The 24,784-nt window shown below is 44.9% G+C and overlaps 1 protein-coding gene, 1 long non-coding RNA gene and 1 other non-coding gene across 4 annotated transcripts; 1 reads left to right on the top strand and 2 right to left on the bottom strand.

Moving 5' to 3' along the window:
* Positions 1-435: 435 nt before the first annotated feature.
* On the bottom strand, positions 436-24,581 carry smad7 (SMAD family member 7). 2 transcript variants are annotated; one of them, XM_061697718.1, is made up of 4 exons: positions 23,849-24,581; positions 22,724-22,777; positions 17,001-17,072; positions 439-1,363 (listed from the first exon to the last, which is right to left on the bottom strand). In XM_061697718.1, the coding sequence occupies exons 1-4, from the start codon at positions 24,315-24,317 to the stop codon at positions 825-827; spliced, it is 1,134 nt and encodes a 377-aa protein (XP_061553702.1). In that variant the 5' UTR covers positions 24,318-24,581; the 3' UTR covers positions 439-824. The 2 variants fall into 2 exon arrangements, with proteins under 2 accessions (XP_061553701.1, XP_061553702.1); XM_061697717.1 differs by lacking the exon at positions 17,001-17,072 and having other exon boundaries at positions 436-1,363; positions 23,849-24,410.
* LOC133413398 (uncharacterized) lies at positions 3,840-8,708 on the top strand. Its single transcript, XR_009769870.1, has 3 exons — positions 3,840-3,940; positions 6,491-6,665; positions 8,515-8,708. It is a non-coding gene; the product is annotated as an uncharacterized LOC133413398 (long non-coding RNA).
* LOC133414278 (small nucleolar RNA SNORA68) lies at positions 19,612-19,745 on the bottom strand. Its single transcript, XR_009769985.1, has one exon. It is a non-coding gene; the product is annotated as a small nucleolar RNA SNORA68 (small nucleolar RNA).
* Positions 24,582-24,784: the final 203 nt, after the last annotated feature.

Below are 24,784 nucleotides of genomic sequence, written 5' to 3' on the forward strand. Positions count from 1 at the left end.
ATATCCATCCATCCATTTTCTGAGCCGCTTATCCCCACAAGGGTCACGGGAGTGTTGGAGCCTATCCCAGCTATGTTCGGGCAACAACCATCCGCACTCACATTCACATTCACACCTTTGGGCAATTTAGAGTCTTCAATTAACCTAGCATGTGGATGTGGGAGGAAACCGGAGTGCCCGGAGAAAACCCACGCAGGCACGGGGAGAACATGCAAACTCCACACAGGCGGGGCCGGGGATTGAACCCCGGTCCTCCGAACTGCGAGGCAGACGCTCTAACCAGTCGCCCACTGTGCCGCTCATAAATATGTATTACACGTTGCCGTGTAAAAATATAGTATTTATTAGGTTTTCTTGCAGTGATTTTTTTTTTTTGCATGTATAAAATCGGTGTAAGTAAACGACAAAACCCCACATTATTTTTATTTCATTTTCTTCATGTCTTTCGAGTGAGCTCAGTCTCAAGAAACCAGCAAGAAACAGATGTGTATTATTTTTTTTTTAATTATTTTGGCATTTCTTTGTTTTGCATTTATATTAAGCAAAGTGCATCTTAGTTTATTTTTTCCTCATCAACACATTGCACAATACATAAATAATGATGCATATAAAACATCTTCATATTTACAATTAATAATATATTTATATATAACATAAAATACATTTCTCGCCTCTAATTTTCCTTAACTCGAGTCACTTTTTGTGAAGGTCTTGTGTTTCTTCTTCGTTAACTTTCTCTGTTTTTAACCTTCTTAACAAAAAAAGGAGGATGAGGGTGGGGATAGTGTCTGAGGAGGAAGGGGGCGGGGCACGGGAGGCTGCTGCTATCGAGTGTTGAAGATGACCTCCAGCCAACAGGGGCAGCTGCTGATGAATTGTCGCGTGTAGCACTGTCCCCAACCCTTCACGAAGCTGATCTGCACCGTGAAGCCCGTGCGCGGCTGCTGCGTGAACTCGTGGTCATTGGGCCTCCGCAGGCTGCTGGCCTTGTCGTAGTCGAACGCCTTGATGGAGAACCCGGGAAACACCTTGTGCACCAGCAGCGTGCGCGAGTCCGGGTTGTCCAGTGTGGCCGACTTGATGAAGATGGGGTAGCAGCTTCGGTTGTACACCCACACGCCGTCGGGCTCCCGCGTCAGCTGGATACCATAGCCGATCTTGGCGCGCACCATCTGCACCAGCTGCGACTTGTTGTCCGAGCAGAGCTGGCCCAGGCAGAAGCCGTTGCCCTGAGGTAGATCGTAGAAGATGTCCAAGGAGGACTCCTGGACCGAGTAGAGGCGCCCAACGCGGGTCTTCTCCTCCCAGTAGGCCACCACACACCAGTGGGACCGCTCGCCCGACTCCTGTATGGCCAGGGAATCTGGAGACGGAACAAAAGGGACACAGAGCTTAAAACTTGAACAAAAATTCAAACACATGCATGTCATGGGCAATTGAAGCTCAGTCTGTAAGGTCTAGGTGGGTTGGGTTTTGCTTATAGGACCGATAAACAAGGGATTCTTGATGGCGAGAGGGCATCCTGAGCAAGGCACTAAACCCCAGAATACTCGGTGGTGCTGCTGCACACCCCAACAACTGCAACCACAATTCTCTGGTTTGTCTCATACCATGACTCTTTTGCAGTTCTCTGATCGCTGATGCCCCAGGAACACACAACTCCATTTCCCAGAGTTCAATGAGTCAGTCTGTAAAGACTTTGTTGGTCTTGGACAGAAGAAACAAGGGTTGGCTGGATGCCCTTGTACCAACCCCAAGACTATTCTGGGGCTCTTGCACACACCCTACAAGCCCACCGACAAAGATTGACAACTGAATTCTCTGGTCTGTTTATCCAGAGTACTCAGATGTGCGTACCCATGGTGGAATCCCACATGCGTTACAATCAAAGGACTCAATGTACTCCACACTGAAGGTATCATAATAAGAAGACACGATAGGTGGCACTGTAGGTGCAGTGGGCATTTCCAGAGCAGGTTTCAGTGCCCCTTCTATGCCTCTCATTGACAGGCATGGAACCTGAGGTCAGCAATTACACTAACCACTGCGATGGCTCATTTGTTTTGTTGCTAGCATCACTTGTCATAACTCGGTTGTTGATCTCCGATGATCCCCCTAAATGAAATACTGTCGCTAGCAATAGCATCAGCACGGCGCAATGTTCACTTTTAGTAGTAGAAACTTAGTCTGTAAGGACTTGGGTCTTTATATCAGAAAGGACAGAAATTAGGACTAGTTGAAGGAAAGAGTGCCCTTGAGCAAGGTAAAACCCCAAACCAGAGAGGCAACGCCACAGAAGTTAGGGTTGAGTGCCGAGGAGGGCCCCTGCATAAGGGACTAACCCCTAGACGAATCCAGGGTTGCATCCCCACATTGTAAGCAGTTCTCAAGCACTAGCAACCATCTAGACCAACTGAAATCTGTAGAAGAACTCTGCCCTTTTTCTCTGATCTGTGACGTCACATGAACACACCATCCTTGGAGTTTCCATCAGCACCATTCAACTACCAACCAGAAACACCTCTGACTTGATTTGACATTTACATTGAAAATGGCCGGCCAATGTTCTCTGTGAAGACGAGCCTCAGTTGGCCTACTTGACAAGGTGCCTGAGGGATACTAGCTCTGACATTTTGGACAGATGGCAATCTAGTCGCATTAGGCTTGTTTTCGGGCGTTGTAGACAAAAATCTACCCTTGATAGAACAAACTGCAAAATTGACTTAAGACTGGCTAAAAGAAAGAGAAAAAGAAAAGCAGCTAACGTACACGCTGCCTGGGGGCAGGGAAGACCGTAGGATGGCCACATGTCTTTAAAAGGAAATGAAGGCGCACCAAATTCCATGATTATATGGCATAACGGCTTTCTCCGCCCCACTTTCTGCCACGCCGCAAGCAGCCACGTTGGAATTCCCGGAGTCCGAAGCGGCAACCGGGAGACGCTGGCGGGCAAGTGTCCACACGCACTACGTTATTTGTCGAGGCGTTATAGCGCTTATCTTCTGTCTGGCTCGCTGTGTTTTCGTTAGCGGCACGGGCCAACAATGCGCTGACGTCACTGCAATCATCCCGCCGCATGCTGCAGGAAATCATCGTGCAAAAGAAGTGGACTCAGGGGATAGCGTTGTCGAGTTGAGTGACGTTCCCATAAACATTCCCGCCTCCAGCCTCGTTAGTTGGGGGAGTATACATGTAGTGTGATCAGAACAGTGGAGGCGAGTGACGAGGCCTAGCCAGTCTAAAGTTTCCCCGAGTGTACAAAAAAAGTGTAGCATTGGCCGCGCTCCAATTTCCAGTCCCACCTCCCTCCTCATATCTCTATTCCGCAGCAATGTGGCTCCCAGTGACTGCCCCTACCCCTCAAAAGGTGGGAGCCAGCCAGTGAGGCGCGAGGAAGTGGAGGATGAGGGGTGGGTGGGTGGGGTAAAGAGTGGGAAGCACATAGTTAGACTGCAACTTTTGCGTCCTTGACTAATTGCGGCGTCCTCTATCGGATGTGTGTTTACTTCCGAAAGCAAAAGGAGCCCTCCCACCCATCTCAGGGCTCCCCATTCTTCCGTTTAATCTAGTGCTAGCCCCTCAAGTAAGCAGTAATTTGGAAGGTGCTGCCACAGACAAACTGCAACACTAATGCAGCAGGATCTGTGGCAGTCCAAGCGAGCCTCGCCGCAGTCTGTCATTATCCTACCTTAGACAACACTGGCAGACGGGATCAGGGAGACGGGGGAGGGACTTTTAGGCAAGAGGTGGTGGGGGGAGGGTGGTAGGTGGCGACTGAAAGCCTCCCATAAAACAAGCAGAGCTGTGTTCTTTGAAGTTGGTCAGAGCCGGGCCTCGGGGGGAGTTTATCGTAAATAGGCCCTCGTTGGGCTCGCAGGGGGAGGGTGGGACGCCTAAGTATGCGACTATCTACCTTGGACTAAACACAACGGGGAACAAGGTATTTATCTTCGAGATAAGAGACGGAAAACGTCTCTGACCCCGCCGACGGAGAAGGCGGGGTCAGTTGGTTGGGGTGTTCTGTGTGTGTGTGTGTGTGTGTGTGGGTGGAGGAGTGGGCACGGACCTGGAGAGTGTGTCTGTTTGTTATTGCTCGGAGAGACGTGGCCTGGCGTCAGAGGTCATTAGAGCTGGGCTGCCTGTCTGAGCATGTCAGAAAACACCCCGCTATTCATGACGACACCGGCCGGGCCCGCTGGACCCCGCCCCCCTCTCCGCAGCCCCAGGCTGGAAGACGCATTAAATGCCACAAAGACTAAAGATAAGAACATGGGGGCGGATAAACATGTCAACTAGCAAAACGAGATAGAATTTAAAAAAAACAAAAACAAAAGAAAGGCTTACCGCGCAGACATTTTTGACGACAAAAGTGGGGAGTTGGTACAAGGTGGGGCAAAGGCATTTTTTTAGCAGGTTGTAATTTGTTTAAAAAAAGTTGTAATATTCCGAGAAAAAAAGTAGTTGCATGAATAAAGGCATATTTTGTTCAGAAAAAGCAGTAATTTGAGAACAAAGTTTTAAGAAAAGTCTTATATTGTTTAGAAAGAATAGTAGCGCAAAAATAATAAAGCAGCATTTTGTTTACAAAAAAAAGGAATATTGTTCGAAAAAGTCAGTTATAAGAAAAGGTCATATTTACCAAAAGCAGGACTACTACTAAAAAGACAGCTGTGAAGTTGCAATAGTCTATGTTCCCAAAAAGCAGTAATATTACAAGAAAAAGAGTAAAAGCTACAAGAGCAAAGTCTTATTTTGTTTGAAAAAGTATTGCTATTACTAGGACAAAAGTTACAAGAAAAGGTATTTTGCGCACAAAAAGTACTAATATGACTATGGTTCCCGAGCCAACATTTTTGGCATCAGAAGTGGGGTGCAGGTATCTGGAGCCTCAGAGGCGTTTCTTTCACAGGGTGAAAGCGCTACGGGCGCTCGTCTGCCCTGTCAGGAGCTTGTTCACAGCTTGTCCAGACAGCACACGGGTTCTAACTTCATACTCCACACACACACACACACACACACACACACACACACCACACGGGGAGAAAGAGTGCATCTTATTGCTGAATTTTGGACGGCTTCCTCTTCTCGCCTTTCAGTCTGACGCTATTTGTGGCATCCGTCATAGGTGCTGTCTGCCTGCGCCTCCTGTCCTTGGCAGGCAAAGCAAGGCAAGGCACGTCTTCCGCTTGTACATCTGTCTGGACGTCTGCCAGTCCAGGCATTAGTACGTCTGTCTGTCGGCCGGCCGCTCAACCTGCTCTCAGCGCTTCTCCTCGCCGAGGATAATCTGGCTAGCCGGCGGTCTCAAGGCCATCTGTCGGCCTTCTTTTTGCGCCTGTCGGCCACCTGTTTCGTCCTGGCCTACAGCCTCGGACGAAACGGGAGCGGTGGGGGGGAAACAACTTTCCCTGAAAGACGTACAAATTGTGGCGGGGAAGAAAATAACAGGAATGCTACGGTACTTTAGTTTCTATCAATGACAAACTGTCTATGTGATTCATAATAAAACCGTCACAAATATTGTTCACCGGCAGTATTTTTTTTTCCTGATCGCTTGTTGCTAGGCAGAACTTGGGAGGGCTCTGCTACCCACCACAGGCATGAAAGGACAGGGAGAACGGCAGGAATGCAGTTAGAGAAAATGGCACATATATGCCAGGCATGTGTGGTGGTAGTAGTAGTAATAATAATAATAAGTACGGGTCGCAATTGTGGAGTAGCTCACTAGTCGATGCCATATCGCATTTGTTTTTGTTCACAAAAAGTATTATCACAAGAAAAAAGTAATGTATGAGTAAAGTCATATATCAGAAAAAGCAGTAATACAGTCATTTTGTTCACAAAAAGTTGTAATACAAAATCTTAAGTGACAAGAAAGGGTTCTTTTGTACACAAAAAGTAGTAACAGGAAACATGTCAGTAACAAGAAAATGTCATTTTCACAAAAACTATTAGACAAAAAAAAGTTCGAGTTACAAGAATAACTTTTTTGTTCACAAAAATCAATAATGTAATAAGTCATAAGTTGCAAGAAAAGGTCTTTTTGTTTGTTTACATACAGTAGTAATGACAAATGAGTCAAAGTTACAGTTAACAGTTGTATTTTGTTCAGAAAAAGCAGTAATATTACAAGTCAAACTTGCTACAATAAAGTCAAGAATGTGTTCACAAATAGTTGTAATATTAAAAAGTCTTGAGGTTGGAATGGCAGACAAACTCATGATATCGTTCGAAGACAATATAAATTTGGGGACTGCGGACATTAAGTCATTAAATAGTCAAAATAATCACAAAGCGTGAAGTCCGACTGTTGCAATATTGATATTTGATCAAGTTGTTTTGAGAATGCGTCACAAAAGATGACAATAAATCACAACATTGATGAAGGTTTTTCTCGCACACTTAATGTTAATCATCAAAAGACCCACGGACCCTAAACAAATGGTAATAATAAAGATGTATTTATACGTATTCATTTTCTTCAACCTAGCGCCATCTGTTCACGTCAAGAACTTGGCAGGACGACGAGGACGTGAAGGCTGCAAACACCGCTAACACGCTGCTAAAGCAGCAGATTGTGCGGGCGTCGCACATCCTGACGATACAGACGATAACTGGGGATTTTGTGCTCCTGGAACAAAATGGCAGCAGGCGGGAGCAAGCAGGTTTGGCATTTTAGCGCACACCGCTATCATATCTTCATTTAAAGCAGAAGACGACAGTATGGTCTATGATATAAACAGATGTGTTCATTAATAACCTGGAACTGTTTAGCAATACTGTTTAGTATTAGCTCAAGTCGACTGGGGAGCCTTATTAGCATCGATGCTAAGCTAGCTGAGACAATTGGACAAAGTAGGAAGGAGGGGCTGGTGGTTGTTGGCAAACTGGGTCCTTGCAGTCTGAAAAGCTTAATCATTACCTCCGTCAGTCTCCACGCACGTACACGCACGTAGACATCCTGCACGCACGCACACACACAAACACACACGCGCAAACACAGCGGTGCAGGAGTGCAGGAATGGGGAAGACGTGAAGGAAATTGACTCTTGGCGGCGGCGCCTTATTTTCTAAGTCAACACCCTCTCCCGAGCTAGCAGGGTGGAGGGGCGGGGGGGGACATTGACGGGGGTCTATTCCAAAAGTTCAAGGGTCACCGCAGAGGCATTCCTTTTGTTTTGTTCCGAGGCAGACGTCTCACTCGTAACACACACACAAAAATGTAAGCTCATGGACTTCACGAGAGCGACTACGACAGGTGAAACAAATCGAGGCAAAGCTAAAAACTGTGAAACGTGAGCAGTCACCAAGTGGGGCAAAAAAAGGGTGTATGACACGCTTTTGTCGGAAAAGTGGTTGAGACAATGGTCTGTCTCCTGAGTGGAGTACCCCAAGGTTATGTGTTCATCCCTCCTAATGTTTGAAAGCCTACCTTAACCTGCGATTTTCACATTATTAAAAGTACCTGCTGATGCAGAGCGAGTTTATGCAACGAGCATGACTTCATCACACTGTGACCCAGAGAAAGCATTCAATTGAATTTACAAAGAAAAGGATACACTACTGGTGCTGTGAAGCCAATCTCAACATGTCTGCTGTCCAACGAAGACAAACAAAAAAATCTAAATTGCGGCAGTGGGGGAGTCAGAATTTGTAATCGGTTCACAAACAAGTCACAAGGAATTAAGTCGTAATTTGTTCACAAAAAGTAGTCACACAAGGTCTTAAGTTCACGAGGTGTATTTTCACAAAAAGTCGTGATATTACAAAAAAAAGGTCAGTTTCCAGAATGAAATTGTATTTTGTTAAAAAAAAAAAGTCAACTCACAAGCAAATGTTTTATTACTATACTACTTGTAATACTACTACTACTACTAATATTTTTACTAATTTTTTTATTTTGTTAACAAAAACAAGTTACAAGGTCAAACTTTGTTCACAAAAAGTATAATAAGAAAAAAAAGGCTTACACTAGTTATATTTTGTTCTCGAAAAGGAGTAATATTATAAGAAAAAGATGAAGTTACACGAAGAAGCCCTATATGGTTAACAAAAACAGTATCAAGAAAAAGTTGCAGTTACAAGAAAGTCATTATGCGCTAAAAGAATAATAGGAGAAAAAGTTGTAAAGTTTCATTAAAAGGTCATATTTAGTAGTAATACAAGAATTGAGTCGAATTTCGATCCGAAAATGACTGATACGAGACAAAAGTCATCATGTGACAAGTGATATTTACAAGAAAAATAATTCTGTCGATTGTGTAGACATGGAAACAGGAGTTAAGAACATTAAGTCCATCGAAATATTCAATATCCAACCATTTTGCCCCGACAAACTTCGCTAGAGTTAAGCCTTGGTAAGCATTAGTAGACAAAAAAAAGGTCTGTTTTAGCTAAAAGAGGAAGGGAAGCTAAGTGAGCCCTGATGGCAGGAAAAGCCTGGCACGGGAGTGGCATACTTTCACTATCTGCACATCTTGGACAATGACTCGTAGACATGTTATTTCTTCCCAGAAGCATCCGGGGTGGGAGATAAGGAGCGGGAATGTTTGCCTGGCGTAATCACACGATCTTCACGTCTGGACCACGACAAGACATGCTGAAGAAGCATCATCATCCTCCTCAGAAGAACATTCTGTTCCCATGTAACACCTCCTTCCTCCTCATGTAGACTGACTTATTATTATTGCAACACTTCATCACACTGACCACACACACACACACACACACACACACACACACCATCATCATCATCATCATCCCTGATGCCCAGATTTCCCAGGGTGACAGGACAAACACCACGTCGGCGCACGCGGGATGCCAGGCGAGCACTTATGATGTCATCACAGACTCCCGACGAGATTATATACCACGCTGACTAACGCAAGTGCCCAACAGGACACACCCACTCCTTTCACTGTAGCGTTCAGGCGCCAGGACAGGGGAAAAAAAAGCAGACAACGAGCATAGAGAGTTTATACCGTGTGTGTGTGTGTGTGTGTGTGTGTAGGCCTTACGTTATGCAAACCACTGTATGATTTGTGATATGGATGTGAACAGGGAAAAAAAAATCATGACAAATGTCATTAAGTTATGAAAACAACGGGTTGCTTTTTTTTCCAGCTAGGAAAATGTCTCATTTGTTCACAAAAAGTAATATTAAGTACCAAGACAAGAAAAGCATTAAGAATTAAGTTATATTTTGTTCACAAAGACTAGTAATATTACAAAAGGTAGGACTAGTCCAAGAAAAACATAGTTACAAGTGTCGTAGGGTTATTTGGTTCATAGAGTACTATTTTGTTATGACAAGAAAAAAGTTAAAAGGATTAAATCATATTTTGTTGAAAAACATAGTACTACTGAAAGCAAAAAAGTAAACGTTACAAGGACACATTTTGTCCACAAAAAGTAGTAACATTTAGGCTTTACACGATCACGATTTTTGGGGCTGATCAGCGAGTTTAAAAAAAACAAAACAATAGTAAATCCGATTACAAGATGGAACAATGTGTCTATTTAAATGACTTGTTCATTTACTGTATACTGAGTATCTTCAAATGTTTTCTCTATTCAGGTCATGTATGCTAATCAGTCAGGCCAAACCAACATTACAACATGACAGAAATAATGGGTGCTAACTTGCTGTAATTAAATGACTTTATTGTAATTAAATTACTTCACATACACCGAAACTTTAGAGCATGAGTCGACAGAACGCCCGCATGTTTACGTACAACCGTTAGTGCTAGCACTAGCTTGCTAGGCTACGTAACGTTCTGTTGCCCGCTTGCGAGCCTTATCGTTTTAAAAGTACGTGAACGTACCTCAAGCAATCCTTGAATTAAAGTCCTCTCCCGAGCACCGGTGACCAATACCACACATTTTTCCCCATTTTGTTCTTATAATACACACGACGCGATCCCTTGTTGTTGTCGTCGCCGTGGTAACACCGATCCGATCACAAGATGGGGCAATGTGTCTATTTAAAATGACTTTTTCATTTAATGTATATACTTGTGTACTGTATACTGAGTATCTTCTCTAGTCAAGCGATTCCCATTCAGTGTGCCGTGACACATGAGTCTACCATGAGCAATCTTCAGGTGCGCTGTGGGAAATTGTCACATTTTACTTAACTGCTCAAAAAATTATTCATTTACAAGAAATAATGTATCTTTGTTCCTCTATTTATGCCAGCGAGGCATAGTGACAGACAGAACAAATAAATGCTCTTCTATTAGATGGCAGGAAGTATATACAGTAATTTGTTTTTATAATACACGCGTTGTGATGTCATCGCCATGGTAAGGAGTGTATCCGGTCGCTTTTGAATTGACCAGATAAAGCCCAGTGATCGTAAAAGACGGGATGCGGTGATATCAGAATACAAGATTTTATTGCAGTAGTCTGACATGGTGCACTCGTGAAAGACCAAATTTGTTTTGTAGTCTGATCCACGCATTATATGTTGTTTGCCTCAGACGTGTTGTCTGTCCCACACCGCTGACATGTTTTTTTAAAAACAACTGGTTGTCACATATTTACAGTACTATGTCAAAAGACACGCGACAAGGCTAAAAATAGACTAGCTTTTGAATTCAAATATACTGTACACAATGGAGATGCGAAGTAAATGTCTTTTGCGGAGCTTGATCGGCTCGGCGAATTATGACATTAAAGCCGATCAGCATAAAATGATAATTATCGGCCGATCGGATGGGTGTAAAGTCTACTAGTAATATTACAAAAAACTTTGTAAAGTTAAATTATTTTGCATACAGTACAAGTGTTTATAAAAGTATGGTAATACAAGCAACAAGTTGCAAGAAAAAGTTGTATTTTGTTCACAAGAAGTGAACAAAGTCAGAAAGTTGCAATTCATTTTTTGTCCAAAAAATAAAATGCCAAAGTTACAGGGAAAGATCAGAATTTGTTCACAAAATGTAATAATGGCAAGAAACGTCGTGAAGGTGCAAGAATGAAGAATAGACTATCCATCCATCCATTTTCTGAGCCGCGTCTCCTCACTAGGGTCGCAGGCGTGCTGGAGCCTATCTCAGCTATCATTGGGCAGGAGGCGCGGTACACCCTGAACTGGTTGCCAGCCAATCGCAGGGCACATACAAACAAACAACCATTCGCACTCACATTCACACCTACGGGCAATTTAGAGTTGTCAATTAACCTACCATGCATGTTTTTGGGATGTGGGAGGAAACCCACGCAGGCACGGGGAGAACATGCAAACTCCACACAGGCGGGGTCGGAGATTGAACCCCGGACCTCAGAACTGTGAGGCTGACGCTCTAACCAGTCGTCCACCGTGCCGCCAAGAATAGACTAAACCTGTTTTTTTTAAGAAAAAGGGAGATGGTTGGATTCTGTTCCAATAAAGGGGGGGAAAAAACTTAAGTTAGAAAAATAAAGTTCAGTTCGGTCTGAATTAGTTTGCTGTCTAAGGAAGGAAAACTTGTCGTAAAGTTTGGGGGGGGGGAAAGGCCCAAAAAAATCTAAATATTACAAAAACAACCCCTCTTAAGGTGATTTTATTTCCTGAAAAAAAAGCTGTAATGTTACATGAATGAAGTCAATAAATAAACAAACACCAGTGGAGCAATGATGATGTCATCAGTTAAACTGTATACCCAAAGACACGTCCACTTCTTTCCCCATGGTGTTTAGGCAGCGTGGGAAAAAGAACAACCAGCGGAGCCAGTCTGGCCTTTGGTTGTGTTTTTAATAAACAGTGCTACCACCTTTTGTGCGTGTGTGATTACGCAATACACTGTTGTCATTACACAATCCAGTGCCTCATGATCATAAAAAAGTGCCCTCAGCCCAGTACAAGTGGGCTTCATACGTGAAAAATGAATGGGTTGCGGGGCCAAGACGGGGGAGCGCCTTGTAGGAATCGAACACATGCGCGGGAAAGCGTGGGCACGTATTTCCGTTTCCATCCCCCCGTCGTGTCAGAATGCGCTTCCACAGTAACAATGTTAAACTTGTTCTGGGCTCCCCTCCAAAAACACTCCCCCCTTCCCTACTTAAAGGTAACCGTAAACGCCTCAAAATTGGAGAAGATTCAGTAAAAGGCAAGCAGCTCGGGGCCCACATTCCGTTCCCCTTCCTCCTCCAACTCCCTCTAACCTCACTGCTTTTTCGATTTGCGCGGCGTAATGACACAGGGTGGAGAAAACAGAGGACGGCCAAAAACCAAAATGGAGTCGCCCCTTGCCAAGAAGCGGCATTGGCGGCCTCGCAAAGAGAGGAAGTGGGGGAGTAATGAGAGACGCCGGCCGCGGCCTGACTCGGCAGCGAGGGCCCCGGCCTGCATCTCCGCTCGCGCACGCCGCTGAAAATTACAGAGGATGGCGCGCAAGAACTCCGCCCAAAAGACGCGATCTTGAATCCTTGAAGGAAACACCGGGCATCAGGTTTGGGGGAGAGCACATGGAACAGTGGAATCTCCAAAGTCCAACACCAACTTCCATTTGCTCGGATTCAGACCTCAGAATTTCCCTATAGCAAAAATTGGAAACAGAAATAATCTGTACAGGTCATGCAAGTGTAAAAAGAAGTAGAGTTGCAACAATACATTTAACAACTCCAGTAATCCGATCACACAAAGGCTGAAGCAAACTCTCGAAGCCTCATAGGGATCATTTTTGCACATGTACATGCACACACCACTCCGTTTAGAAATAAATTGGTGACATGGCGGTAAGCCAGGAGAAAAGATTCCGTAAAAGGACAGAGAATGTCCAAAGTTTGGGATCATTTCACAAACAAACACATAACCACAAAAAGTCAGTCAACATGACAGCCAGCCTACTCTACACTCTTGTTCACTGACATCCACTTCACTCACCAGGCCAAATCCTGTGGATTTGCACACACCACTCCGTTTAGAAATAAATTGGTGACATGGCGGTAAGCCAGGAGAAAAGATTCCGTAAAAGGACAGAGAATGTCCAAAGTTTGGGATCATTTCACAAACAAACACATAACCACAAAACCACAAAAAGTCAGTCAACATGACAGCCAGCCTACTCTACACTCTTGTTCACTGACATCCACTTCACTCACCAGGCCAAATCCTGCTTTTTAAAGACATTCTTACAATAAAAAAATCACTTGCGAATGGCGAGCCCAAGTGGCAGGTATTATGTCACTTTCACTTCACATGCACGTTACTGTGTTTAATAATGTTTTGATCCGAACGCTTGATTAATCGATGGAATTCTTGGTAAACCACTCGGTTCGAAAAGTATTCTAAAGCTGGAGCCCCGTAAAATGTAATAAAAACGACTTGGTGAGAACAACAAAACAGTCTACGTTAACGTTGATAAGTGTCAACATGTATGGTGATGTTAATTCATTTTGTTTATTGTATTGATGCTGGATAATGAGTATTTGGACATCGCGTTTAAAATAAAGTTAAAATTCCTAACAAGTGCAGAATGAAAACGCAAAACTCGCTGTTAATCCTTTGATGCTCGCTGAACTGAGCTCTGGTGAGTCACGCTGACAGAAAGATTCCGTTGGTCTTCTTTCTTTCTGCTCCTGCGTATGTTTTTTTTTTTTTTTTTTATGCGAAGACTTTTCCCCGCCGGCTCAAAGACATGAGGTCATATCCTGCGCGGCCCTTTCCTCTCGCCGCTAACCCAAACAAGGCGGGAATGCCGGGAGCGCAGGAGCTGGAACGCTAAGGAACACTGAGGGCGCTCTGTTCAGCAGTCGAGGTGGAAGTAAATTTCCGGATTAAAAAAACAAAAACTACTGGGTTATGAGGGTGACACTTCACTTCCCGTCATTAATGAATATAAAAAGAAAAAATAGGGCAGTCGTCATGACAGCAGGTTTGATTTAATGAGCCTGGACTAAATTTAATCCCTCTCACCGGAGACGATGATGGAGCTCGCACCTCCAGCGGATTGAACCCCCGGCTAATTGACGTTGTGACGTAGATGTGGAGAGCAGGATGGAATTTTTAAAAGCGCCGGCATCATTCTATAACGTGACAATTTGTACACTGACACGGGATAAAGGTATTGTGACAAAAAAACAAAGTGTAAAAAGAAGTTAACCACTGTAAAATGTAAAATAAATAAAAAAAAGAAGGAAAACATGATCGGAATGATTAATTATGCATGGTGGTGCTGGACAAAAGTATTGGGACAAAAATAAATTAAGAGACTGGATTAAAAAAAATAAATCCCATAATCTCTGCAGACGGGCTGCCAAGTGAGGTGACGAGAATAAAAAAAAAAAAATTTAAAAAAACCTGGTTAAATTTAAAACTGTGGCGGGAGGAAGCGCCTGTGTGACAGTGGGCAGTGTGCCAGGGCTTGCACCATGGTCATTCTAGCCCTGTGTGTGTGTACGTGCATGCTTACGTGAGTGAGAGAGAGACAGAGACATCACAGTCTGACTGGATCCCAGTCAGTCCCGGGTGGCACCAGGAGGCATGCCAATGACACACTGATAAGAAGTTAGCAGGGTCCAAATAAAAACAGTGCCTGATCCAAGTGCATACAAACAAACCCAAAATGCCCAATTGAAGACTCTCTTCCTCAAATAACGGCATTTCATAAAGCACGCCTCAACACACACACAATACATACAAACAGATAGACACACACACACGCGGCGGCCCACGCCTGCGTCACGCCGTGTATTTGGGCCCGTCGCCAGAATTTCAACAGCCCTCTCATCAATTCTCGTTAAAAACAGAAGCAGACGTGGGTGCAGCCTCCACATACAGGAACCACGTGGGGGGTGGAGAAAAAGCCAGCACGGATGCCAAGTCCAGCACGGACCTCCGCCAAGGAAGGCCAGACAATCCTAATTTAGATCCGATTGGACACAGACGCGGATTTTCTGGCGACCCCACGTGTGTCATTGGGATTGGTGTGTTATTTACTGAGAAATAAGGGGCCATGCTATGCTAATAAAGCTAGCAAACGTGAACTAAAGCAACAACAAAAACGGCAAAACAAAAGAAAAAACAAGATAGATTCGGTTAATTTTTTCCTGCAGAAATCTGCTAACTACCAAACATGGCAGTAGCGAACTATCGAGAAAATGCTACACAAACAAAGCTAGCTATGAACAAAAGTGAATCCGAGGTCTCTACTATTATCTGGATCGGGGCTAAAATACAGAAAAGATCAACAAAATGTTGTTAAGTAGTTTTATTAGATTAGAAAATGCTATGCTAACAAAGCTAGGAATGCAAACAAACCATCCTGAAGCTATGACGGTATATGCATTTGTACTCTAAAATAGTCTACCTGCTATGGGAATTGGTTAAGTTGTTTTTGCAAAATTCACTCACTAAACAGTTGGGAAAATGCTATGCTAACAAAGCAGTGGATTCTACTCCCCTACCCTATGGAAATGGGTGGTTTTTACAAAATTGTCTCAGAGTGAATTGTTGTCTGAAAATGCTGTGCTAATCATGCTAGGCGATGTAAAGAAACCATGCTGAAACTATATCATATGCAGCTGTACTAAAATATAGTAGGTTCCACCCCCATACCGTCTATGGTTAAGTAGATTTTGCTTCTGCAAACTAAAAATAAAAAAAATTAAAAAACATTTCGGGGAGGATTCATGTTGAAAAAATGCTATGCTAATAATGCTAGCAACGGAAACAAACCATCCAGAAATCATTCTATTCTCCTGCTCCCATATGGGAAATGGTAGTTTTTGCACAATTCTAACAAACTGCGGCTAAAACCTCCTTGGCGGAGGTACTAAAGTCCCTGCCTCTCTTCATTCACAAAACACTCTGTGATCCCTCTCATCAGTTTGTGCGGTCAACTGAAACCCACTCAATCAACTGCCCCCTCACTTCCCCAACTGTTCCTCCCTGTTCTGTGTCGTGTTCCAAGCGGATGACGCGAGGCGGCGAGAGGCCGCTACGGAGCCGCTAGCCTGGCAGGCAGCCCACTTTGCATTTGCGCTCGTCACTGTCGCGGCGGTTCCCTTAACTCCTTCCCACCCGCATTGCTCTTGTCCCCGTTTTTGTGGGTCATGCGCCACAGTCAACAAGCACTTAGATTCAACTATGATGCACCCCCAAACACCCTTAAAAACAAAAAACTTCCCTTGCCGCCCCGCCTCGCCTCTTCCTCAGTCTAGAGGGGAACATAAAAAAGGGGCGATTGAGGAAACTGGAAGGTCAGCGACAGGCCTTCTGGGAGAGCCATGTTTCTTTTGTTAGTGCCCCAGAGGGAGGGCACAGGGGAGGTGAGAGGAACTGGGGGGGAGGGTGTGGCGGCTTGCCAGTGAAAACCATGAGGGCACCACTTCTCTGCCATCTTTGCTGAGAGGGCCCATTCACAGAGCTGCTTGCTGCTAGGAAGGAAACAAGGGGAGGAGGGCACTCTCCACTCAAGATTGACCCCCCCACCCCCCCGTTCCCCGGTTCTAGGGTTTCACAGTTTAAAGCAAAATCTGTCTAGTTAATACACAAGGCCGACTTTAATGTCCAGAATGAGAAGGATTCTGGTTCTGAGCTGCCCCCACCAAACAAAGGTGGGTTAAAGGCGGTGGTGGTGCTGCGGGGTGGGGGAAATATGGGCAGCAAACACCAACTGACATAAAACAGGCTTTAAAAGGGCCCGGTAATGAGAACCATCTGAGGGCCCAGAGAGAACAACTCTGCCCGCGGACGCGGCGCCGGCTCGGGAGGGCGGCCAAAGTGGATTATGGGAAAGGAAGCCGAGGAAGCCCCGAACTCAGGCCTGGAAAAAAAGAGAAAGGCGCCTGTGTCTCTCGCTTGCTTTCACTTGGCTTCAGGTTTGCACATGAACAGAACCCAGAGTCAGTTCCTGCCTAAACCCTCTTTGCCGGGTAAAACTGCCACCATTTTTCCTCCCTCTTTTCTGCACAATACCACAAACAAGGCAGAAAAACACCACCCTCCATCGTCCTCTCCTTGGCTTACAGTGAGGAAACACAATTTTGGAGGGCACAATAAAGATATTTACCCGAAAGCCCCACAGGGGCCGAATAGGTTGTTCCCCCGGTCTCACTGGATGAGGGTCCTGAGTCCGGAGAATCTGGAGCAGAGACAGAGAATTGGAATTAGTTAGGGGAGATGGCAAGGAAGCAGCTCCAGGGCTATCAATCATCAAGATGAAATCAATGCCCGATGAAGACGATGACGAACAAACTGGAGCCTTGATAATCTCTCATAATCCGCTGCTTCTGGAGAATCGGTACCCCCACGTCCGAAGGGGCTGCGGATTCTTGTGGTTCGAGTGCCAAATAGACAATCTAAAAAAGGGTAATAATTCCAAGGCATGATAGCATGAGGTATTCTGGGAGAGAGGTTTCGCTGGCGAAACCCCGCCACCGCTGCGGTCCCGCTAACGAGCGGCGCGGGCAAACAGCGCCTCTTGGCCACTGCCGTGGCCGCACTTTCATTGGCTGCCAGCGACCTTGCCGTGGTCGCCAGGGCAACAGTTCACAGCTGACCGCAAGATTGAGGAAGGGAGCGGGAGGCCATGGGGGTAAACACTGTGTGGATTATATCCCACCAGAGCTAAAACAAGGTGGTGATTTACATCAGGGCTGCTTTCATCCACACTAATGCGGGTCACGGCCGTCGTTGGCAGTGCGCCTGTGGACACCGACCGTGACACGGGCAACCTCCTCTTCCTGCTTGCGAGAACCATAAATTTCAGTCGTTATATAAAAGAATATATTTTTTTAAATCCATAGGAAGCGGACCAGCTTCTGATTTTATTACAGGGATGGTCTTCTTTAGATTACATACTCTCAAGGTGTCGTTAATGCGCGACTCATCAGATATTGTAGAAGACAGTGAATGGATCAAGTAGCACAAAGCATACAGTTCTGGGTAAAAGGTCCCCAATAACAAGGAGTAAAAGACAATGCAAACAGTTTTTTTGCGTACATTTCCGAGTACCAGAGTCACAAGCACAAGGAGTACAGCACTGCTCTTGGTGCAAAAATCAGAAAGTGGATTCAAACCATTTGCTGGTTTATGTATAATGTTAGCATTCAAGTCCCAGGAAGGTATCGCTGATGGGGTGACTGACAGCTGCCCGAGGCTAGTGGCGGGGGGTCGGGGCCGTCTACATCCTATTGTCCTATTAATACATCTATGCACTCGCTCCCATGGTAGTGATGGCCATAGCAGCTGCGTCCACTGAGTCGCGTCAAATGGCGGAAAAAAGCGTGACAGACGATTTAGGGGCTAGGCTAGCTGCTACTTTTCTGGTCATCCCGTAGCGCTCCCAGAGCAACTCCAGGGTCTTTTCCAGTTGCATAATCACTTCCTGTATCCGCACGAGGCTTCCGATTTACTTCAGCCTGTGGGATGCTGGTTATTAGCATGACTGACGCGTGGCTTTAGCATGACGCTGAATAAATAATGGTTGAGAAGCAGACTGGGAGGGGGAGCGGGGGCAGGTGCAGAGTGGAGCGGGGAGGTTGGAAGGGGTGGGAGTGGAGGGGAGTTGCACGATGGAGCCACAGCTGCAGCTGCAATGACTTCCTATTGTTCCCACTCACTGAAAGCCACTTTCTCCCTTTTTGGCTGGTGGACCCCAGCCAGCTGCTCGTCTGGCGGGGGTCATTGTCTGGACCCCCAGCTTTCTTTTCCAGCACTGACACACACCCATAAATGACCAACCTATGTGGGGAAAGAAAGAGGCGAGGCCCCCACGCACAACCCCACCCACCCCACCGCCTCGTCTAGATGGACCCATCCCCTCACTGTGCACTATATAACCCCAAGTGGCAGTTCAACTGCAGCAGTACAGTATCAGAGGGGACACAAGACAGTTTGTTGGTTGGTCTGCATAGATGATTGGTTGTTCCGCTTTCTTTAATGTGTTCTAGCCTCGCCACAATTTTTAGTCCTGAAGCAGACGACACTGGCAATTACTCACCGTTTCGGTTTTCTTTTCGCACTCAAGCCGCATGGCTACCGGGCAGTTTTCCATGTGAATCATCATTCTCTTACTTGAATACTTCTGAGCTAGTGGATTGTTTTTTGTCTAAAGTGGGAAAAGACAACAATCGCTTTGGATTTGCGAGACACACTTTCGATTTTCTCCTTGCGCTCGAGCAACATGGTTACCCTGCAGTTATCATTCATATAATCATTTACTTTTAAAACTTTTGAGCTTGTGGAAAGTTTCTAGTCCTTAACCAGGAAGAGATTCAGTGGTTGCTCTGAAATAATGCTGCGTGTACCCTGTTTTGATCTCTTGCGCTCAAGCAGCATGGTTACTGGATGTTTACTGTGAGATTCTGCATTCATTTTTATTACTACTTCCAAGCCTTATATAATTCTAGACCTAACGCAGGAAAAGACACAACTGTTGTTTTGAATTGACGCGGCACACAGTTTTGATTTTCTCTCCTTGTTACAAAGGAGGATTTCTGCCAGAATCATAATTCCCTTTACTTCTGAGGTAGAGGATTGCTTGGCGTAATTTTCTTCTTTTTCTTTAACTCTTGGACACACAAAGACAAGTTTGACGTCAATACAGCCTAAAGTTGTGATGCACATATGTATTCACACAGGATTGTATATGTATACGCACTAAGTATGTATGATAGCGGACATGTTGAGCCTTGAATTCACTTTCAAAGGCACTGCAGCATCAGAGAAAGGCGACAAGGCGAACCTTTGCTGTGTGCACGCCACACTAAAATCACATCACTTCCATCATGTGATCTTTGGGTTTGGGTGCAAATGTTTGTTGTAGTTCTAAAGCAAGAAAAGACATGATTAAATGCATGGTCGCTCTGGAATGACAGAGCTCATTGCTTCGATTTTCGATTCGTGCTCAGGCTGGATGGTCACCATCAGAATGGTCATTGTCTTTCTTGAATACATCCGAGTTAGTGGGTTTTGTAATCAATAAGCAAGCAGACAGTTGATTTGGAATGACAGCACACACTGTTTTTATTTTGTCCTCGCTCTCAAGACGTCTTAAATCTCTTTCTTTAAAACTTCAGAGCCATTAGAGTATATGTAGTCCAAAAACATTTACTTTTGAATTATGCACATTATGATCTGTTTCGATTTTCTATCCACGCTGAAGCCACACGGTCGGCATCAGAATCATGATTATCTTTCTTTGATAATTTCTAGCTAGTGGACTGGTTCCAATTGTAAGTAGCTAGTGGACTGTTGTTTGCAGTCCAAATGAAGGAAGAGTTGCTTTGGAATGACGCACACCGTGATTGATGACCTGTTTCGATTTGTTGGTGGCACTTAGGCCGCGCGGTCAACATCAGCATCATCATTGTCTTGTCATTGATATGTCCTAGCGAGTGGAGCAGTTGTAGCTGTAAAGCACAAAAAAACAAAACGGAATAACGCCGCAAAGAATCATGCCCCGTTTTGATTTTTGTCTTTGAGCGCGAGTCGCACGGGTACCAGTTGGCATGATATATCGATATGAATCAGCGTTCTAGAGGATTGTTTTAAGTTCTACAGCAGGAAAAGACAACATTTGCTTTGGAATGACGCTCCACGTCAGTACATAACCTGTTTCAATTTTCTCTTTGGCTCGAGCCATGTGAGTATCCACACCAGTGAGGTGGATAAGGCTTTTGATGCCGGAAAGTAGTTCCTTCGATCTGACAACCCTGGTCTGGCGGGTTGCTGATAGATGCGATCATCATACAAAAGTGACATGCCAACAAAGTCAACAAAGAATAATGTCACCACACGCTACAGTGCCGGGTTTTGATACGATTAGACTATTATGATCAACTGTAAGATTGTAGTCCACCCCCTTTTGGTACTGTACCATTGTGATTAGTACCTTTATAGGAGTGTGGCATAAACAAAGACCTTAGTAGTGTTTTCTAAATCATTTGCACTAAATTAAGTTGTGCATTGTCATAAAAAAAAAACACACAGCAAAAAAAACAAGCGCTCCAAGCGGGGCTCTGAGAAGACACGCTACACTTGAAACGTAACACGCTTCACAAGGCGACGATGACATAACCTGCTGCGCCTCTCTGGCACCGAGGTGACAACCGTCGTCTGGCTCAGGCTGCTGTGGCGGCCAACAAACAAACAAAAAAGTCAAGACTGAGCCGCTGCAGGGTAAACAACCAAAGACACTAAAAACAGCCCACGCGCTAACATTAAAGGCATCCAACACCGGAGATATGTCCCGCTAACATGACTGAAGTGTGAAGTGCGCATGGCTCCATGAAGACGGACTGGCAAACAAACATGCTTGTAGGCCGCCAAGACAGCCAGCTGGCCACCGGCCATGCTAGAAGTGCACAGCTATCCCTGGTGCCTCTGCACTGTTGCCATAAATCACAGCTGAACACGGGAGCTGTTTCCTGCACAGCCCAACGTGTATGTGCACACACATGCGCTGCAATGCACATATGAAGAAGATGTTTAAGTCAGAAGTGGCTTTGTGAAGTTTGGGGGTGGGGGTGGGGGTGGTCCAGGAAACACTGAAAACAAGCAAGCGTGAATACGAAAATGCCAAAATTATTTTGTTATGGTTGTCATGCAATGAAATACATTTGAAAAGGTACAACAATTGTTTAAAATGACACCGCTATCATTAGCCATCAAACAGTGAAAATGGAAGTGTATGCATGCGTTAGTACGAAAACAGAAACATTTTGTTTTGGTTGCTTGCTTAACGAGAAAATATGAAAACAGGCATCGAAGTGCAACTTTTTTATTTTTTAACAGCGACTATCATTTTCTTATAAACTTTAATAATTGAAAAATTGTGTCATTTGACAGAAGAAAATGTTTTGATAGTTTGGTCAATGCAACATTTTTAGAAGGGGTGTGGAGCAGTATAACATTTGTACAAATTGACATCATTATCGTCGGGGTCAAAATGCTGAAAATTTTAAAATTGTGTCATTTTGATCTCTGGTCTTAAAGTGATTTTTTTTTTTTTTACGACAGTACAAAAACTGGAACTTGCTAACTCTCTCATTGAATGCTAAATATTGGAAAAGCAACATTGGCAAACCTCAGTGCCAATAACACCTGTCTTGCTTACACTGCTAATGTGTCCAATGGACATGCCACACATACCCCAAAAAATGTTATCCAAAAGCTGTTTTGGAAAACACTAAGCAGTTGCTGCACATTGTCAACTATTGGCCTGGTATGCACATTACAACATTTTCACTCTTTGTACATTTGTACATTGTTGCACTTACATGAAACACTGAGAAATATAGTACGCTAGTGTACAACAACTACACAAAAGTACAAATTGTATATTTCTGCCTTATAATTGCGTGGCTCGAGTGTGACGAGACAACTGAAACAGGAAAGAAAAAGTGCACAATAGCAGGCAGCGTCATCCAAATCATTTAGAAAACTGAGGATGGCTCTGTTGAAACGTTGCCATTCGCATCTTACACTTGCGAGAACAGGCAACCTGTTTTGATTATCTCGTCGCACTCGAGCCACACTGTTGAAAGTGGTGTAATAAAGGTACTGGGCCACTAGTCGGCAATGTTAAAGACACAAAATACGGCTCAAACAGTCTTTTGAATAGCATTCAGCGGAATTTATGCAATTGAAGACAAGGCTGTGTTCCTCAAGTGTTCAGATAAGGACATTCACCAGGATTTTATTGTTTCGAGTTAACATGAGTTAACCTGAAATCGATCTCATGTTAACTCCTAAACGTGTGTGTGTGTGTGTGTGTGTGTGTGAGCTCACCTGGTGGTTTAAGATAATCCATGGGATAGCGGGAATAGGGAGGAGGAGGAGACTCTGCATGAGGAGAGAAAAAAAAGAGGCAAAACGGTAAGAAAATACCCATGGGTGATAAACCTAAGGCACGTGGGCCAGAGATGGCCCACAAGACTACTTTTATCCGGCCGTCATGTAACTCTAAAAACAAATCAAACAAAAACACTTATCTGAACTAATCATTAACATAATGACATATTTCCCACAGGTTTACAACACCCTGAGAGGACTTCGTGAGCCTGAGAGTGAGGCCCCGAGGGCTGGCTATTGCCTTTCACTGACAGCCAGATAAACAAGGGGGCCGCCTGGCGCCAGTAGGGCCACTATCAGCGTCTAGGACAAACTCAGATAGGGGCCTCTGTCTCGCTTCTCTCTCTCTCTCACACACACACACACACACACACACACACACACACACATAGACAGACAGACAGACACACAAAAACATCCCTATCCACATTTGTTAGTGTTTCCAATAAACACAGGGAGAAAACATGCATGTGCCTTGATGAATTAAATAAAATGGAAACTTAAAACAAATAATTTCCTATATAAGAATATATAAATATGCATATACCTCCCATTTTAATCAATCATGCAGTCTTGATGACAAATAAAATGGGAACTAGGGAGTGTAATGACACCAAGGAAAACAAATATTTTTTTTAATTAAATAAAAAATACTAAAATATTTAAAATGTAAAAATATCAAGTTTTTCCATTGTATAAAAATGCCTTGATTAAAAAAAAGGGAAACTTAAAAGAATGTAATGCCACCAGTGCAACTGAAACATAAATTGAAAAAATGATTTTTAATCAAAAAATATTTATGAAATATGCATGTCTTGATGAAATAATAAAATGTTAAGTTAAAGGAGTGGAATGACACTAAAGCAATAAAAAATAAACTGAAAAATTACATAAAATATATATTATTTTTTACTTGAAGTGCAATGACACCAAAGCTACCAAAACCTAATACAAAAACTACTTGACATGCATGTGTCTTGACGGAAACTGAAGACAATCCAATATTTAAAAAATATACTATAATTTAAAAAAATAAAAAATGTCAACAAGAAGTCTCCTCACCGAGTTCACAGAGGCGGCTCATGTGGTGCGGGTTGCAGCAGACGAGGTCCGGGTTGACTTTCCCGTAGGATTCACAGCACGACAGCCTCTTGAGCTCCGAGGAATGCCTGAGGTCGGGCCACCTAAACACCTTGTAGAGCAGCATGGGGAGGGAGTAAGACACTTGACCCACTTTGGCGTCCACTTTGCCCGGCAGCAGCAAGCAGGGGCTGCGGGCGCCCCCCTTGGATTCCACCGCCTGCAGAAGCACCTCCAATTGTTTCTCTTTAATCTTCTTGAGCACGGAGTGGGTGAGCGCCTTCAATTCAGCCTCCGACCCGCCGTGGGACTTGGCCGCCACCTTGGCCGCTTTGCCCATGCAGCAGCCCCCGGGGCCATGCGTCCCTCTGTCCGCCTCCCCGTCGCCCTCCACTGGCGCGCGGCTCCGCCACAGTCGCCGGACGAGCCCCGATCGTTTGGTCCTGAACATGCGGGACGAGATGAGGGTTCCCCGGCTAAACAACGGGCATGGTGTCCGCAAACCATGAAGATTGCCGGGTCCGAATCTGGAGGAGGAGGCGGAGGAGGGGATGAGGAAGGCGGCGGCGGAGAGGCGGCGAGCCGGAGGAGCGCAGCGGCGGGGCTGCAGCAGCGCGACGCCGGAGACGGGAGCTCGGAGCCCGGCCAGGCGCTGGGCCGCCGCCGGTGCTCGCTCGCTCGCTTTTAGTGGCTCCCCGCGAACATCGAGGGCGCTTCGGTCGCGCTACAACAAAGCAGCGTGATGTGAAGGGGCCATAACGGGCCTGAAACAGCTTTTAATCCACGACCACTAAGAATCCCAAAAACAGCAGGCTCGTGCTTTTCTTCTTTTTTAAGCTCCGTGATATCCTTCAGCGTGGAAATCCTGCAGCCTTTCTCTCCACGCACACGGAGAGTCTGTGTGTGGCACCCAAGCAA

The sequence above is a fragment of the Phycodurus eques genome, chromosome 15, assembly GCF_024500275.1.
Source record: "Phycodurus eques isolate BA_2022a chromosome 15, UOR_Pequ_1.1, whole genome shotgun sequence".
In the NCBI taxonomy this organism is placed as follows: domain Eukaryota; kingdom Metazoa; phylum Chordata; class Actinopteri; order Syngnathiformes; family Syngnathidae; genus Phycodurus; species Phycodurus eques.